Source organism: Engystomops pustulosus, chromosome 10 (genome assembly GCF_040894005.1).
Source record: "Engystomops pustulosus chromosome 10, aEngPut4.maternal, whole genome shotgun sequence".
Classification (NCBI taxonomy): domain Eukaryota; kingdom Metazoa; phylum Chordata; class Amphibia; order Anura; family Leptodactylidae; genus Engystomops; species Engystomops pustulosus.
This window is the reverse complement of record NC_092420.1, coordinates 77084276-77104170: the sequence shown is the minus strand read 5'-3', so window position 1 is coordinate 77104170 and position 19895 is coordinate 77084276. Positions and strand designations below refer to the sequence as shown.

The window sequence follows — 19895 nt, the reverse complement described above, 5'->3', positions numbered from 1 at the left end:
CACTTTATAAGCTTTTCAGAATCATTTATATTTTATTTTTATGCAACTGAGCTCGACTGAAAAAGCTCTAAATGGTACATGACCGTCAACAACTATTTTTTATTTCAGAACTCAATGACGGTGATGATAGCAAATTTCATAATATACTTTATGAAATGAAATTCCTTATTTTCATGCTTTAAGCAGTGTGTAAAAATTAGATTCCCATCTCTAATCACACAGACAGCTTATAGATAAGGAGAAGCTGCTAAAAGTTCCTAGTGGTTCATTCCTTACAGACAGTTACTGGATAATGTTAAAAAATATGGTTGTACTGGCAACTGTTGTAGTTGTCAGGGTTGGATTAAGACTACCATGGTCCCAGAAAAAACTTGAAAACTAGTTGAGACAAATTTATAACTTTTGTGTGATATTTTAATCAAAAAGTCACATATCCACTGCAGACATTAATATCTCATGTGCCACAGTTATCAAGCGCTCTAATTCATTATGATAAAGTGCAAAAGAGCTCCCAAGACATTCCCAAAACTGTTAAAATCTGATTAAGATCCTAATGAATTAAAAATATTATCTACTTTATTGACTCCTCACAACAATGACACCTTGGGACGTCGCTAGGTCAAAAGATCTGGGGTTCCAGGAGGGAGGACAGAGGTGAGTATTAGTGTAGTATTTTTTGTTTGTTTTTTTATTATACAATGTGGGCACTATGTACACCATGACACCGCATAAGATTTGTTTGTGGTTAACCACACAAGGACAACTTGTTTCTGAAAGAGGAGACCTGGTAATGGAGAAGATCGAGAACAGGTACAATGCATTCAGCGGATGGAAGAGTTGTGGCTTTCTCCTGTGTTTTCTGTAGCAGTAAATGACGAGTACAGTTGCTTTTGGGACAAGAACATGTGAGGGAGGGTATGTAATGGAGTGGACTCTTCAAAAAATGTGGTGCATAAGAATTTGGGCCCATGCCCCAAAACTTTTACTACCCTATCAGTGCCCCTGTCACATTATAGAGCTACACAGCATGTGATTAAACTGATGTCAGTCTCCTCTTACCAATGGGGGAATCGGTAAACATCTGCCTGGGGCTCTTTCAAATGGACGTATCCTTACCTGAGTGAGCATACAGCCACGCGCTGGAGAGGAGGAGGGGTGAGCCCTGTTTAGCGTTCCCCACTCCATAGCGGGCATGGTGTCCGGCCACAAACAGTTAGGTATGGTGGCACATATAGACGTTTATAGGGACCAATATCTACATATACGTCCCCACAACATCCATTTGAAAAGGGCCTTACTGACAACATTGTGCAGCAAGTATTAAGTCAAGGACCTGATCTGCCAAGGATAAGAGTCAAAAATAGAAATTACACACATAACAAGCCTTACAATGAATACCCCTAAATTCTCAAGTCCCAAGTAATGTTTATTGTCCCTTAATTATTAAATATTTATGTGATTGTATCCTAGTTCCTCACTTCTTGGTGGTTTTTGTGCACAGCTATGAACCTCCTTCTCTTGATGTATTCTCCATTAGGTAGGTTATTGTCCCAGAGGTATTCAGGTGAAAGTATCTTGGTCGGTTTGTTGTACACTAGATACCTGTTGAGATGAGATTCCTCTTGCCAAATAGCTTCAATGTCCTTTTTCTTGTCCTCTACTATACCCTTGTGGCATGCCATGCTGAGTTTGTATATTTCATCCACTTTTCCCCCATAGAGAGCAGCCATGTAATAGAAGTCTCCCTGTCCATGTGGGATATAGGCTGCAGAGACTGGTCTACGTTCATAAGGAAAAGACTTAGTATCAGAAAGAAAATATCCCGGATGGATTGTGGCCACCAGGTCTCCAAGTATTTCCACTCCTACATGATCATTGAATACCATATCCACATCAGCACACACCAGGTAGTCAATCTCTTTGGGCATACGCTCCTTGGTGAAGACTGTTAGGGTTTCCATTCTTCTCATGGATACATCCTGCCAGCGTTGGTCAGCAGCCACATGGTGAAGCTGTAAGATACGGCCTTCAGCTATTTTGGGTTTGACTACATCATTGACCTTGTCTGTGAACACATAGTAAGTAACATTGTGACCAACCATAAAGTGACGTTCTGCTGATTCTAGAAATGGCAGGAGAAAACGAATATACCTGAAAAAGAACACATTTCCGTCATTACTACTATAACAGGCTGTAGCTTTGATCTGCCAAAAAATGTGTGCTTTTCATATAAAAATTAAAGAAAAGGACATTTTTAAAGGGAACCTGTCACCAGGAATCTCAGTGTCACTAAGGACAGGTTGCAGAAGCCCATCACACCTGCAGTGCAACTATATCTTTCTGCCTTCTCTAAGCATTGGCATTACAATGTAATTGTGTGTTTTAACTTACTCGGCTTCCTGACAAAATCCTCTGTGTGATCCCAGGGGTTGGGATTTGGTTTGTATGCATTTAAAAAAAAAACACACATGATGTGTCTGTGCTGCAGACTCCTCAGCTCTAAACCCCCACCTTTGTGCTCCTGTACAGCTCTTCCCCTCTCCAACCCCACTGATGTCAGCTCACCAGGCTTTGAGCTCTGTTCCTGTGTCATCATGGGTCCAATGCAGCGCGTGATATTTATACAAAGTGCATCATGACAACCCGGCAAGGTGAGCATATTTTGAAGGAAAATGTGGTAAATGATTATTCTAGCTGCAAATGTCTGTTTTTAATGGGATATCTACATAGGTGTATATAGGCCCATTGCCAACGATAACCACTACAGTGGTTTAATGGTACATTGTGTTTGCTAGCTGTGTAAGAAGGCTAATGAATGTTTAAAAAAAACCTTCAAAACCTGTATTCAAATATGCTAGCACCATTGAAAACAGTTTGGCTTATTAGAGAATATATAAAACTGACCTTCCTTTGAGCTGGTTAAAAATCTGGAGCATCACATTTGTTTGTTCTGTGAAACTCTCACATAAAAAAAGAAGTGTGAAACTCGACAGTCTATTCTTCTTCTTAGAAATGAAGGCCATTCCATGTGACAAATTGCCAAGAGACTGAAGATTTTCTTCGATGTTGTGTACTACTCCCTTTAGAAGAGGGCACAAATATTCTCTAACTATAGTAGAAAGAGAAGTGGGCGGCCCTGCTGCACAACTAAGCAACAAGACAAATACCTAAGATGCCTCAGAGGACCTCAAATGGCAGCTTCATTAAATAGTATCCTCCAAATACCAGTGTCAACCTCTACAGTGAAGAGGTGACTCCAGAATGGTGGCCTTCAGTGCAGAGTGGCAAAGAAAAAGCCATATCTGAGTTTGAGGTGTTTGGATCACACATTTGTGAGATGCAGAACAGCTGAAAAGATGCTGGAAGATGCCTGACACCTTCTGTCAAGCACGGTCTGGGGTTGCTGTGGTGCTGGTAAAGTGGAAGATTTGTAGAAGGTTTGATTAAGGAAGGCTCCATTTTGCAATGCCATGCAATTATCTTGTGGACAGCGCTTGATTGGAATTAATTTCACCTTACAATAGGAAAATGACCCAAAGCGCCTCCATATTATGCACGGACTATGTAGGGTAGAAGCAGCAGCTGCTATTCTATCTGTTATGGAGTGACAGCCCAGTCACCACATCTCAACCCCATTGAGCTGTAGGAGCAGCTTGACCGTATGGTGAACAAAAATTGCCCTTCAAGCCAATCTAACTTGTGGAAGAAGCTTCTGGAAGCACGGGGGACATTTTTTTCCAGATTACCTCGGTAAATTAACAGCTAGAATACCAAAGGTCTACAATGCTGGAATTGCAGAAAAAGGTGCATTCTCTGATGAAAACAAAGTTTGAAGAAGAAATTATTGTTCAAATCAAAAAATTATTTTGAAATCTTGTCAATATCTGGACTATATTTTCTATTCATTTTGAATAAAAGTCTGCGTTTTCATGGAAAACTCAAAATTGTCTGAGTAAACCCAAACTTTTGAGTGGTAGTTTATTGCCCAAACAATAACCCAATTTCCTGTGCTTTTCCTACATGCGCTGCACTTTTTCTGTAAGAGCCATTTTCTTTTATAATGCGTTTTCATAAGTTTTACTGTTATGTGAATGAATTTCTTAAAGCCCAAGATTTATAGAAGTGCTACCACCCACTGTACTTCCCACTCTGTGTTGATTTATTATAGTGGAATGTGTGATTATAATGTATTGGCTCCTAGGTGGATTTGACCCCAAATGATGAACATTTGGAAACCATCTATACAACATTAGCCTAATAATAACATCCAGAAAACCACAGCAAACCCTATCACGAAATCCACAGCTACTATAAAATGAGGTCCTTCCAAAATACCGCCCCATGTCCCCAGGTAAAAAGAACTGATGGTTTTACCAGGAATCAGTACACCATGTAAAGGTCCTCAAGACTGTAAGAAGTAAAGATCAATAGTGAATATTTCAAGGCTCTACAAGGTTAGTTTAGCATGTATACATTAAAGCAGAACAACCTCTGTTGTTCTTAAGAATTACAGTGGCTATTAAAATTCCTCGATCTATTCACTAGTTTACACATTACTTGACCTTCATCAGTTTTGTATGTCAACTTCCCCCATATGAAAGGCAAGAGTAACTACTGCTCAACCTCACTGGCTTTCAGGAATAAGGCCTATTTATGGAAGACTAAACAAAGTGTTATTATGTTGACCACATTGTCCGATGCTTAGGAGAGTTGAAATGCAATGGGGACCAGAAACCCAAAATGATGTAATAGAAATAATCTACAAAACAAGGAAATTTGTCCCTGCATCATCTCTTGTCCTTTAAGTGCGATGGAGAGGGCATAATTTTGCTCCAATTTGTCTGAACACTTGTGTATTCCTTTCCTAGACGCCTTGATTGATTTATACCTCACCCCTCTCCTATGAACTCTACTCCGCTTTACTAAGAGTTAATCCTCTGTGATGGACAGAAACTCTCCCCATTCTCATTGCGGCTCTGCCTTTATTTAGAGAACTGATCCAATCATATTCTGGACCAGGGCTCTGGCATCTCATATAAAGTTTTGTGGACAGTTGCTCTTTGCATGTTATAGCCTTGTCCTGAGAAAGAACTAGTATTGTTTCTGTGCACTGTATTCTGATATCTTTTACCCATTGCTTGATATTCTGACTTTGGCTTGCCTTGTGATTTGTACTGCCTTGTATTGTCTTTGTCTCTATTTTTGAACTTAAAAGCTTGAAGGGAATGTCGACTAGTTGTCTCTTATGTCCTGTGGTAGGTAAAGCAATTAGGGACAGTTGAAAAGGAGGTTTAATTTCAGGGCCCACTTTTTTATCTGTATCACTAATTAGTTTCCTGAAGCGGTTTATATTGTAACATTACTTGTATGGTCTTGTTTTGCTATTTTGTGTGCACACAATATCCTAACTTGGTTGAAAGAAAATCATTTATTTAATTTTATGCGATGAGTTATGCAAAATACTTACTTTTTTACTCCAAATACAAAGAGTCCAATTCTTGTATCTTTGTGTTGAGCATCTAACATAGTAATATTATATGTTCCATTCCAGATGATAGGGGCAAGCCAGGGAGCGAGGACATTCAGAGCCCTTTTTCTATTGAAAAATAATCCAAAAATAAATAACATTCAAAAATTACTTTGCGTAAACATAGGACACATTAGAGACTTCATAACTAAATTTAATTAAATTCACTCTTTGTATCAATGCAGCCATTTTCAAGTCTCTCTAGAGATGCTCAAGTCCGGACTCTGTCTGGGCGAATCAGGAATGGTCACAGAGATGTTCTGAAGCCTCTGTTTTGTTATTTTAGCTGTGTGCTTAGGGTCATTGTCTTGTTGGAAGGGGAACCTTCCACCCAGTCTGAGGTCCAGAGCATCTGGAAGAGGTTTTCATCCAGGATATCTCAGTACTTGACCGCATTCATCTTCCCTTTAATTACAACCAGTGGTCCTGTCCCTGCCCCCATAGCATGATGCTGCCACCACCATGTGTCACTGTTGGGATTGTATTTGGCAGGTGATGAGCAGCGCCTGGTTTTCTCCACACATACCACTTAGAATTATCCCCAGAAAGTTTAATTTATTTCTTATTTCTCTGGGAGTCCTTTATGTGGAGAGGCTCCACCGACTGGTGGAGGCTTCAGTGATAGGTGACGCCCATCTCCCTACTGTATCTCTGGAGCTCAACATCAGTAAGCTTGGGGTTCTTCTTTACCTCACTCATCGTGGCTCTTCTCCCACAAGAGCTCTAGTAAAGATTGGTGGTGAATGGTGATTGGTGGGCTAGAGAAAAAAAAAATCTACTGTTCCAGAATTTCTGGAGAAAATCTTATTATAGTACATGCAGTCCCTGGCTTATGTATAAAATAGGTTCTTGTTGAATTTGTATATTTTGTGTAACTGAGCCCCAACATTTTTCTTATCATTGGAGCAAGGATTAAAAATACAGCTTCATTGCAGTTAGCATTTGATAATAATTTTGACCTCCCAGTGAATCTCTTTGGGCGAGGCTACTGTCATTTACTTTATCCCTGGGCTGCAATGATCTGTAGGCCTGAAGAAACTTCACTGTTCATGTTTCTTACGCCTTCAGATCATTGCAACCTAGGGCTAAAGTACTGTAAGTTTACCATCACCCAGAGAGCTTCACAAGAGGTCCAAGGCCCACAAGATAGGGCCTAACTTGCTAATTGGTGGGAGTCTCAGTGATGGGACCCCCATGGATCAAGTGAATGGGGGCTCAACGTACCCCCTGTCATAGCACCACCGAGATGGCCAGAGCAGCCGGTTGCGCATGTGAGGCCTACTTCTTTCATCTCTATAAACCTTATGGAGATTGGCGAGTAGAGCACATGCATGCGTGACTGGCTGCTCTAGTAGTCTTGGGGAGCTGACTGGGGGTGCAATGTGGGTTCATCGGTCCCTCGTTCTTGCTGGGGGGTCTCAGTATTAGGACCCCTATGGATCACAAGTATTGATCCTGTGGATAGGTTCATGGAAAAACCCCTTTAAGTATTTACGGTTACCATTTTATGCCATTGAAATAATATAATATTACCAAACAATGATCAATTTTGTTACCTGTTTCTTGCTGGTATTGTTTGGTGATTCTCATCTTTACACTGTAGGGTGTTTGTAGCACTGTAAGAAGTAAGGCAACAAAGCTCAAAGGAGTAGAAAGTCTGCCATCTTTGTTAAAGCAAAATCCTATAGAACGCCTTAAAATCCTGTCAAGAGGCTGCCAAATTATGTATATCCAGGGGGAAATGCTAGTGATACAACATGCCTGTTGTGAAAAAGTCATACCCAAGGCAGAAGCATTAAATTTTAAGGTTCATAATGGGTCAAGAAGAGGAATATATGTTCTTAAAGAGGTTCTATTACCAGCTTTAACAACCTATTGATCGGGTTCATATGCATTGTTTCATTGATTCTGGTGTAGTTGGAATTATTTACTTAAAAATAACCAGATTTTTAAATAAATGTCAATATTTTAATTTCTCTACTGTCAGATGGGGTGGCAGGGGTGTGTTCCACTCCAGGATCACCCATTGGACAGTAGAGGGTCTAATTAGCATAGCTTCACAGTAGTTTCAGTACCGTTTCAGTTGAGTACCTTTTTGGGCTTCCTACTATTAGATATAGGTTGTCCTGTAGATCTCACAGTAGAGATCCAGAACTAATCCAGAACAAAAAAGGGAGAAGAATTATTCAAGAATCAATGGAGTGCCACCTATTGAAGCATGGGAAGAGTTGAGGTTGATGAAGGTAGTGAAACATCCCCTTTCATGCATGCTCTGTTGCAAGTTCTGAGTAAGTCTGAATAAACTCACCCACAACCCCTGTCACCTAGCTAACAAGCATTGCAAACCCTATTGTTAGGAACGTCTGGTCAAAAATCCCTACATTGACTGAGTGCACAGGAAACATGACAAGACACAGAGGGACAAACACAGATAAAAGAGAGTCAAGCAAAGTTAGACAGAACCGGGTCAAACTCAAGATGGCGTCAAACCATAGAATTGAATAGCAAAGGAATGGTCATATTCTAACATAGCAGAGATCAGATACATGGTATAACACAATATATGTCAGGAGACTAGTAAAACCAGCAAGATGTAATTTTCCGGGGCAGATATATAAAGGAGTTCCTGGACGCCATCCCCAGCAGCTGACTGGGTCGACCGTTCTTCATTCAATTCACAGGCAAAACATAACTGAGCCCTAAATGACAGCACTCAGCAAGGCAATTCTCTATCAATGTATCCAGCAAAAAGCCCTGGGTGTGGGTTAAACTCAGAACACTGCAGAAAGCATTAGTAGGTTCTGACAGGAATATTCAGATATGTTTTCCAGAATAAGAAAAGTGCTACCCTATAGAAGGCAACTCCGTATAGATCAATGACTGACTATCAAGAAGACATGCTATAACTTGGGAGAATAACCAAAGCAGTTAAGCTCTTCCAAATGGAAAAGACTGGATGTAAACAAAATACAAAATTACAAATCAATGTTACATTTACATTGAAACATATTTAAAGGGGTTTTCTGGCCCCCAATCTATTATTGACCTATCCACAAAATAGGTCATTAGAAGGTGACCTACGCCAGAAGACGTAAGCTGATAGAAGTGTCTGTTGTAAAGAGTTTCTACCCACTCATAGCTGTTATTGAACTGCAGTGAGCAGAGACAACTACTACAATACAGAGGTGTAAGCATCGGGGGTAGTGGACACACTGCACCACCGCAAGTGATGACGTGAGCCGACACCTGGGAGCGGAATACGAATGGCACCCAGTTTCACCACAGCCCACCGCAAAGCGGATTGGTCTTTCTGCGGCGGGATACCACCAAATCGCTCCACAGGCGCGACTTTGCTCGTGGAAGTTGCCAGGGCAAAGTACAGGGTTGTAGAGCAGAAACGTTGGTGACAGGCAGGAGGTCAGGACAGGCCCCAAGGGAACAGAGTCAGTAGGAAAGCAGAATATCACAACAGGAATCAAAATAACACTGGATAAGCCACAGGGAAGCTTTCTCTTAGGCTTAGAGCGAGGAGATCCGTCAGGGGACACAGGAAGCAGCCATTTGAATCTTTGAAAAAGCCAGCATGCGCATGCCCTAGGAGGTGGGGACACGGGCGGCGGATGGTGGGGGCCACCGCTGGAGCGAGGAGAGGAAAGACACGCTGCAGCTGAGCACCAGAGGCACAGGAGGGCACATGGGTGTGCCTGCGACCCGGGACATGGTTCGCAGGAGCACCCGTGACAAGAGGGAACTGTCAGCTTTGGACAGGTTGTAAAGTAGCTGATTGACAGGTTTTTTAATAATGCCTCTGCATCTTACTTTTCACAATTACTGTATATACAGAGCCATACATACTAGATGATTATTTTAAAACTGTTTATAGGATCCAAATGGAAAAAAAATAAAAAAAAACATCAAACACTTTGCCTTGTTTTTCCCAATTTAATCCAGCACTACAGCGCTTGCAAGGTTCCTGGTCTCTGTTAGGAAGTGGTAGCACTTGATTGGAGGATCCAATATGCTGATGTTCCATACTCACCAACTTTTGTTTGACCTCCTTTGTTTTAACTGGGTTTTCCCACAAAGCAAGTAAGGCCTTAACTTGCTGATCGGTGGGGGTCTCCGTGATGGGACCACCACAGATCACTAGATGGAGTCTGATGTACCCCTGTCCTACCCCAAGTAGCACCACTGAGATGGTCGAAGCAGCTGGTCGCGCATGGCCGGGTTGCCCCATTCTTCTCTATAGAGCTGACAGAGATTTCTGAGTACAGTGAGTATATTGGACCTCATCGGACCCCACTTCTAGTGATCTGTGGGGGTCCTATCACTGAGACCCCCGTCGATCAGTGAATTAGGCCCTATCTTGTAGATAGGGGCCAACAAGCTTTATGGTAAATCCTCTTTAAAACTAACTTTTAAAATTATGCTATTAAATCAGAAGGACTCTGGGGGATGTTAAATAATGTAATCTCACACAGCGGGAGGGGGGAAGTAATCCTGCACAGTGTAAGAGCCTGTGAAGCTCCAGCAGCAAGACTCCCCAGAGCCCTTCTGGCTCATTAGCATCATTTTAATAGTCGATAGAAGGAAGGCCATGGATAACAAATATAAGAAGATTAGCACAGTCACTGTGCCTGGATCTATGAGTAAGTGTCCCTGGTTTATCAGGATGGATCATTTTGATTTAGATTTCTTTTAACTGGGTTTTCAGCTATTTGGAAAAATGTCCTAAAAGACGTTCCCATTGGACTGGAAGTGATGAGAAGACAACAGCTTCAGACAACTTTAGCACATCACTGAACAGTCATAAAGAGTGCATACCTAGAATATCAGGTGTCACTGAAAATGCACTGAACAGCTCCAAAATTTTGCTGAAAATTGTTGTAAAGTAGGCCAAACATGAGAGAAAAATAAAATAATGGGGGGAATTTATTAAAGGGCTGTGCCTACGAAGACGAGTTTCTTAAATGTACACATTATCTAATTCACTACAAAAATACAACAATTCACAGATATTGTTCAGCCTTACTCTATCAGTCCAGGTGTACAAAATTTCAGTTGCCCCTAGACACGACCCTGTAACTTCTGACTTAGGGTCAGGAACGCCATCTTGGATTTCTGTGCGATGGCGTGCAGCTGAGATTTTTGTCCCTCTGCTCCCTGCACTCTACCCCACCCCCTGTACTCTATCCAGCCCCTTGCAGTCCAGGACGGAGCTCACTGACACTCACTCACTTCCTGCCAGCAAACAACACAAGCTGCAAGCTACCGGCAGATAAGTTATCAGGGGAAGCAGGCACAGGACATTGTGTGAGAGCACATATGTACCAGAGCTTACAGGATAAGCATCTCCTTCATCTCATCAACGATGAATCTGTCTCATCTCTATTTCTATGTGTCAGATACTAGTACAATGTTCAGTGTATGAAAGTGTATATAAACCTGCACCCTGATAATCCAAACACACTGGGGCACATAAACTTACCCATCCAGAGTTGTTCATCGATCAGATGATAATGCACTGTGCCAGCGATTCACTAAGATCAAGCTCTTAGTATCGTGCATGTGTTGCTTCCCCGGTCAGGTCCGCCGGAGTTCACCTTCTTCTTCCTGGTACATGTAAGTGCATTGGATTGCAACACAATTTAAATGTTAAATCCTGCGCTCAGTCCAAACCAGTCGGATCGTCCGATTTCTGTCGCATGAAAACCAGCACCACTGCACCAAAATCCAATCGTGTGCGACACATTCCCTTGCTAAATACCTATCACAGCCATGCAAAATGTTGGAAAATCCGAATAAATTTGCGGCCGCGGACCCTTAGTAAATAATCCCCACTGTCTGCTCACAGAACTAGATGGATCATAATGGGGAAGATTTATCAAGTGTCTGAAAGTCAGAATATTTCCAGTTGCCCATGGCAACCAATCACAGCTCAGCTTTCATTTTACCAGTACTCATGAATATTTTAAAGGGGAGCTGTGATTGGTTGCCATGGGCAACTGGAAATATTCTGACTTGATAAATCTGCCACAATGGGGCACATTTACTTACCCAGTCCTGTCGCGATCCCGCGGCGCATTGTCCGATGAGGATTCGGGTGTTCCGGCAATTCACTAAGGTCGTAAGCCCGATATCCACCAGGTGTCGCTGCAGCACCGAGGTCCACCGGAGTTCACCATCTAGTTCTTGGTGCATGTAAGTGCTTGATGTTGCGACACAATTCATTTTTTCAATTCCGTGGTTGATCCGAATCCGTCGGGTTATCCGACGGTCACGCCCCCGATTTCTGTCGCATGAAAGCCGGCGCCACAAAAACCCCGGCAAATCGCGCAAATCGGAAATATATTCGGGAAAACCTAGCTGGATTCACGCCTGTGGACCCTTATTAAATGTGCCCCATTGTGTCTGCTTAGAGTCCCTGCCCACACTCTTGAATATTACACTGACTATCACTGAGTGATAGGAGCTAAAACGGCAATAAAACTGAGTAAAATTGTAAAGTAAGGGGTTAAATTGATCTTTATTGTGTAAACATCACAAGGGCATTGAGATCTGAGAATTTTCTTTCATGGGAAACCCCCTTTAATAGTGTCTGAGAGCAAAACTGTTCTATTTGCACATGTCAATCAATCAGAGCTCAGCTTTTATTTTTTAAACTGCTGTGGGAAGATGGAAGCTGAGCTCTGATTGGTTGCATTGATAGAACAGTTTTGCTCTTAGACACTTCTGGTAAATCTTCCCCATAGTCTATTACATTGGATTGTAACTTACTTCTTGTTTCCATCGTATAGAAGCGTCTTGCAGTGCTCCAGCTCTTTATCCTTCTCTTCCAGTTTAATTCCTGTGTACTTTATGCTGACAATGAGAGACATCAAAAAGATTTTATTTATTTATTTTTTTTTTACGCAGTATGGACTGATGGAGAAGAAAAGAAATGACTCCTATCATAGAGGATAATACCTCTCCCCGATTTAAAGTACAGTTACAACCAGATTTGTGATGTTAGACTGTCCTAATTAGCATAACTCTGGGGGATGCTGCCAGTATTTTTTATTAATTATAGGTCTTCTGATTTGCAAAGCAAATAAGCCTGAGGCACTCAGTCTGATGTCACCTGAGCACCTCATGGCTCACCCCCCCGCCCTGTCCGCTTATAGACAGTTAGTGACGTCAGTCGGCTTTCCGCAAACCTCACGCATGAGCGAGAACATCATCCCTTGCGCTGCCTGCAGCTTACAGTGCGGCTACACAAGGAACGGTGTTCTCGCACATGCGCAAGTTTTATGGACAGCCTGCTGACATCGCCTTAGCTGTCTATGGAGAGTTGACAGGGCGGTGGGGGGGGGGGGGGTTGCATGAGCTGCTCAGGTGACATAAAGCTCATTTACATATTTTCACAAAGTTATTTTGGGGGGGAATTTGGAAGACCTATAACTAAAACACTGCCATGATCCCCTCGAGGTAATTAGGACAGCCTACCATCACTAATCTGCTGGTAGATGTCCTTAAACATAAGCTGTCACCAATCCTGAATTTTCTGTTGTTATTTAGCATCTAATGCAATGCAACATGATATAGAGTGCATGTATTTCTCCCTAATATGTCCTTTGGGATAATGTGGCCCTTGGAACAGTAAAATGTCTTTACCCCTGATGTAGATTGAGCTTTTTTTTTGTAGTGTTGTAGAAAAAGCTTCCAAATACCCCCCTTCCCTCCATATTCACTTAACTTAGCCAGAAATCGTAAATAATATTTTCTCAACCAGAAATTCCATTTGAAACAGTTGACAAGAGGCAAGATTTAATTTGACACAATGGGGGATATTTATCGCATTAGCATCGGCGCATAATAGCCCCAACGCTGCATTTTCACAGCGCGATGCATCAAGAGGTTTCAGCCAGAGTAATGCACAGCATTTACGGCGACTTATGTGAAAAGTGGCTGTCAGCAGCTAGTGCGCAGGTGTGTGCAGTAATGCCCCTCCCCACCGGCCGCGCCCCCCCTTCACGCCCCTTCACACCCCACTGGCATGAAGGTTGCAGAGAGGGTAAAATAATCGCGAGTGCTAGCAATAAGCTTGAGGCCCTGATAAATATGCCCCATTATGTTTTCTGAACTGAATAGCGGAACTTATATGTCTTTAGATTATCCACATTTTTTTATACATTTCCAATCCGTTTTATTAGTCTCCACAGACAGAATAAAATCTGAGTTTTTTATGTGTCATCTGTAGTTGATCCATTTTGTAAGATCAATGAAAGGCATAACAACTCTATACTTTAGGATGATGATTCCTTGTAATGTACAACAGACCAAAATAAAACATTCACCTGTGGTTTTTGGTGAACTGTCTAACTAAACCCATGCAAGTCGACAGATCTGTATGGGCGGTTTTTCTAACCTTACTGGATACTTTGCCTGTATTATTGCAAAAAATATTTCAAAAGATTGCACAAAAAATAAAATAAAATAGGAATTGGCCCGTATGCATTGTTTTGCTGAATAAACAGGATATCTATTGTTAAAAACACTTGGTTGATATTAAATGGTCCATGTCCCAGTTTCCCTGACCAACAACGTCCATGTGAACCGAGCTCAATGCATTTGTGGGAGATCCATACGGTAGCTCTCCATCAATGTATTTGGCCAACAAGATTGTTGTCGGGGGGGTAAATGTGATCACCACGTGGAATGTAAGTATTGGACTGGTCATGTGAAAGCAGTTCTATAACTGAACATAAATACTAAATTAAATATTCTGCTATTTGGTTTAAGGACTAAGGGGCCTGGCCACCCAACCTCACAAAGACACGAAAGAATAAAGGAAAGTGCAGCATCACAAGCACATCCTTCATAGTACAAAACTTTAATCTTAGCCTTCTGCTCATATAACAATGTACCAGGGTTGGCGGAGAGCAGGACCAGGCAGAGCTGCAGGACCAGGTATCTCAGTGAGGTTAGTATCTGCTTCTTATACACCTATTTATTTCTGACCATCTAGGATAAAAGGGACATCAGTGAAGCTCTTACATGGAAAGTATGTAGGTTGTATACATGTAAGTGTAGCCATGTGTTTATATAAGTGTATGGATGTATGTGCATATGAGCATTCTAATGTATCTACTTTGAGTGTATACATGTGTGTGTATATGAGTGTATGAATGTATGTATACACTCACCGGCCACTTTATTAGGTACACCATGCTAGTAATGGGTTGGACCCCCTTTTGCCTTCAGAACTGCCACATTCTTCGTGGCATAGATTCAACAAGGTGCTGGAAGCTCCTCAGAGATTTTGGTCCATATTGACATGATGGCATCACACAGTTGCCGCAGATTTGTCGGCTGCACATCCATGATGCGAATCTCCCGTTCCACCACATCCCAAAGATGCTCTATTGGATTGAGATCTGGTGACTGTGGAGGCCATTTGAGTCCAGTGACCTCATTGTCATGTTCAAGAAACCAGTCTGAGATGATTCCAGCTTTATGACATGGCGCATTATCCTGCTGAAAGTAGCCATCAGATGTTGGGTACATTGTGGTCATAAAGGGATGGACATGGTCAATTTCGATGAGCTTGTGCAAATTGTAGCCTCAGTTTCCTGTTCTTAGCTGAAAGGAGTGGCACCCGGTGTGGTCTTCTGCTGCTGTAGTCCATCTGCCTTAAAGTTCGACGTACTGTGCGTTCAGAGATGCTCTTCTGCCTACCTTGGTTGTAACGGGTGGCGATTTGAGTCACTGTTGCCTTTCTATCAGCTCGAACCAGTCTGCCCATTCTCCTCTGACCTCTGGCATCAACAAGGCATTTCCGCCCACAGAACTGCCGCTCACTGGATGTTTTTTCTTTTTCGGACCATTCTCTGTAAACCCTAGAGATGGTTGTGCGTGAAAATCCCAGTAGATCAGCTGTTTCTGAAATACTCAGATCAGCCCTTCTGGCACCAACAACCATGCCACGTTCAAAGGCCTCAATCACCTTTCTTCCCCATACTGATGCTCGGTTTGAACTGCAGGAGATTGTCTTGACCATGTCTACATGCCGAAATGCAGTGAGTTGCCGCCATGTGATTGGCTGATTAGAATCTAAGTGTTAACGAGCAGTTGGACAGGTGTACCTAATAAAGTGGCCGGTGAGTGTATATGAGTGCATACATGTGTGTATGAGTGCATAAATATATGTGTACGTGCGTGTACATGAGCATATACACGTGTATATAAACATATAAATGTTTGTGTATATGAGCATATCTGCTTATAAGTGCAAACCTGTGTATGTGAGTGTATAAGTGTGTGTATATGAGCGTATGAATATTTATGTCTATACATGTGTGAGTGTACAAATATATGTATATGAGGGGATAAATGTTAGGCTACATTCACACTTCCGTTGCTTGCCGTACTGTAGTACGGTGGGCACACGGCGGTGCCGGGGAAAGGAGGAGAGGTAGGGCACCGCTCACCCCCGCCCCTCTTCATAGCCTAACATAGAGCCGGGCACCATATTTTGTCAAAAGATAGGACATGTCCTATCTTTCTACGGGCAACGGCATGTGTGCAGCACCGTACCGCTCCTGTATGGCGCCGTGAGGCCATTGGGATGTATGTGGGACATATTTACGTCGGTCGTATATATACGTCCCCCATATATACGTGTGAATGTAGCCTTAAGGTGTATATGTGCATTTATATAAAACAAAAAAATAACATACATATATTTCATATGCTGCTGCGAAACCTTAAAATACATTTGTTTAAAGGGGTTATCCAGTTACATAATATTGACAGCCTTTCTGTAGTAAAGGTAATTAATGTGAATCCTGGCAAATTGCCAGTGACCTAAAAATGGTCATCTCTCCCTTTGTGAAAGAGGACTTTTTTTTAAATCATAGTAGATCTTTAGTGCCATGGAAAATAATAATACAGTAGATCTCTACCACTTTGAAGCAAATATGTATATATCAATTGTTCATTGATGCAGAAGGGTGAAACTTTCTCTCATGCGGGTCGAACTTGTAAAATACACCATTATCTCACTTGTAACAGCGATTCTGTGATATATATGTTAATTTGCCCCTGTGGCAAATAGATTGGTGAGACTACTAATGAGTTCAAAGTTCGCATTACACATCATAGATATACTATATGTAAACAGAAACGTGATCTTCCAGTTAGCTGACATTTCAGTGAATTTGGACGTACCGAATCCCAACTGCGATTTATCCTTATTGACCATATACCCCCTTTGAGGAGAGGAGTTGACAGAGCCTTGTTAGTAAGGAAGCGTGAACTTGTTTGGATTCACCGTTTGAACACTCTCCAACCACATGGTTTAAATATAGAGTATAATGTTACAAGTATCATCTAGAAGGATGGACATTACAATTATGTCTGTGTGACCTGATCCTGATATTTTCCTCTTGTCTCTTATACAGTGTGGATTTTTGGGAGACTCCCTCATATCCAGTTTAATAAATTCTTTTTTTCTTTTCTCTATAGATCTCAAGATGCATGTCAGAACCCCCATCGGATGCACGATCCTCTTTCCACGTCTGCATTTACGTCATATTTTCCATACAATTGCTGCCAATTTCACCACATATATAGTGCACAGGTAGTATTATTGTCCTATAGGGCGCATATACGTTTTTGGGTTATGGTACTGTATACCCCATTTTCTTTGAGCCAATCGTTTTGATTGACATCATTGAATAAGGGTGGTACCTAGTACTAAGTGGGTTCTACAATACTTGCGGACTCATGATATGTATGATCGCTATACACGTGCGCCAATTCGTCTACATTTTTATATATACCTTCTGCACTCTGAGACCACACGATATGGAATAGGTCCGCCCAGACCAAAGATGGCCGCCACTCACTCATTATGCCGAGCGCGTATGCGCGCACAATATCGGCAAGGAGGAACATCCCCTTTCTTTGAACACTTCCGGTTCCACGGAGGTTACACATAGCGGTTCCGGCCAGGAGCGAAACTTGGCATGTCTCAACAGATGGTGTCGTCTAAGCAACATAATTTTTATGAATGAAGAAGAGGAGACGTGGGAGGGATTGTCACGCCGATCGGCGGATTGTATGTTTTTATTCTCGCACTATGTCACTTTATGCTTTATGAATTGATAATTTTAATACAATCTATATCTCATCACATGGCTATTAGTTTATGAATTATTGCATTTTACAGATGTAATTGCTATATGCCCTTTATCAACAATTTTATGCACTGTATGTTCTGACCAATGAGAGTGTTTGTTGGTCCTTAAATATCTGGATTCGTGTTATGCACTTTATGCTTGAAAAAGGTGTGTGCTCACACCGAAACATTGCACCGATGGAATAAAGATCCACCCCGCTTCACATTACACGGCGTGCTGCCTCTTTCCTAAGGAGTGTATATATGTATATATATATATATATATATATATATATATATATATATGCGGTCCCCTACTTAAGGACACCCGACTTACAGACGACCCCTAGTTACAGACGGACCCCTCTGCCCACTGTGACCTCTGGTGAATCTCTCTGAATGCTTTACTATAGTCTCAGACTGCAATGATCAGCTGTAAAGTGTCTGTAATGAAGCTTTATTGATAATCCTTGGTCCAATTACAGCAAAAAATTTTGAAACTCTAATTGTCACTGGGGAAAAAAAATAGTCTAGAACTTCAATTATAAAATATATAGTTTCAACTTACATACAAATTCAACTTAAGAACAAACCTCCGGACCCAATCTTGTACGTAACCCGGGGACTGACTGTATATAAATATTGTGACAAGGCACAAAGTATTGTGGTTGAGGGCCGATAAATGTCACTGAGGTGCCTGGCCTTGGTGAAGTAAGCCGCTAATCTTTGTCAGTTACCTTAGTTTTGCTGACCCTTTTTTAACCCCTTCCCGACTTGCGCCGTAATAGTATGGCGCATGTCGGGTCCCAGTGCATGGAGAGGGCTCATGGGCTGAGCCCTCTCCGTAACCGGGAAGTCTTTGCTGCATTGCAGTAACACCCGCTATCAGGGAGCGGTGATCGGTCACTATTTTTCCATTTTGAAAAATATTTTAAAAAATAAAAAGTGATCAAAAGGTTGTACAGTCCTAAAAATGGTAGAATTTAAAACGTCATCAAAGGTCACACAGAATAACACCACCCACAGCTCCGTATACTGAACTATTAAAAAGTTAAAAAGTTATTAGCGCCAGAAGTTGGCAAAATAAAAAAAAAAAAAAATTTTTACAGGAGGTTTTAATGTTTGTAAATGTATGAAAACATTATAAAACCTATACAAATTCGGTATCCCCGTAAACATGTCATTTGGGGCACACAGTGAAAGCCGCAAAATCCAATCCCACAAAAAAATGGACCAAATGTGGGTTTTCACCACTTTGACTGCATTTGGAATTTTTTCCCGCTTCCCAGTACACGGTATGGAATATTCAATACCATTACTATGAAGTGCAATTTGTTACGCAGAAAACAAGCCGTCACACAGCTCTTTATGTGTAAAAATAAAAAGGTTACAGATTTTTGAAGGTGGGGACTGAAAAATGGAAATGTAAAAACAAAAAAGGGCCAGGTCGTTAAGGGGTTAAACATAGCATAGCTGCTTCCTGCAGTTTATCCGGACCGGTATTACTGGAGTAGTCTGAGAGCTGGGCGGGATGACTACTCCCATGTATCCAGGCCAGGTGTTGCCTTGCATTTATTAGCTAGGAGGTTTACCAGAGCTGAGAGTGTGTGGCTCCGAGCCTGAAGTGTTGGTCTGGTGTCCTTCTCCTGGTGTGGTCTCAGGACTGGGTTAAAGACGCTGTAACTTTACATACTGTATAGTGAGGATAGTGAGGTCTTATGTTGAAGCCTTTTGCCTGAATAAAGTCAACTTTATGTTATGCCTTCATTTTGCACCCTGCTGAAGAAAGCTGTTTATTTTCATTAGTGACTTTGGAACTCAAAGAAAAAAAAGAAGTGTGCTACTGGGACCAAAGCGTATAATCAAACAATCTTTATTGAAACAGTTTAATGTAATACATGACTACACATATTTAAATCAATTAAAAAACACAAAGAACATAGGGTAGAGGGAGTACAATGACCCCACTCTGTCCACCTCCCCTAACCACCGTAGCTAACCTATATAAATCACATCAAGTACTCAAGGTAAGGTATCCGGGTACTAACCTGTTTGTGGCAACATGCAATGTAATGAACATGCAAAATATACACCATCAATGAAACAGGTAATTGTATAAAGCCTTACATGCCAAAAAAGTGCCCAGTGCTTGTAGTAAACAGGACTGGATAGGTAAACCAGATGCAAAGTAAAGTGCCAGTGCCAAAA

At 41.7% G+C, this 19895-nt stretch overlaps 1 protein-coding gene across 4 annotated transcripts in view; it reads right to left on the bottom strand.

Moving 5' to 3' along the window:
- Nucleotides 1-1405: 1405 nt before the first annotated feature.
- Nucleotides 1406-19895, bottom strand: part of LOC140103546 (histo-blood group ABO system transferase 2-like) — a 137228-nt gene continuing 118738 nt past the window's right edge. For all 4 annotated transcript variants that reach the window (XM_072126644.1, XM_072126643.1, XM_072126645.1 and 1 more), the window contains 4 exons: nucleotides 12305-12388; nucleotides 7084-7143; nucleotides 5468-5596; nucleotides 1406-2151 (listed from right to left, as the gene is read on the bottom strand). In XM_072126644.1, coding sequence (XP_071982745.1) covers nucleotides 1467-2151; nucleotides 5468-5596; nucleotides 7084-7143; nucleotides 12305-12388 — 958 coding nt within the window. In that variant the 3' untranslated portion in view covers nucleotides 1406-1466. The remainder of the gene's footprint in view (nucleotides 2152-5467; nucleotides 5597-7083; nucleotides 7144-12304; nucleotides 12389-19895) is intronic.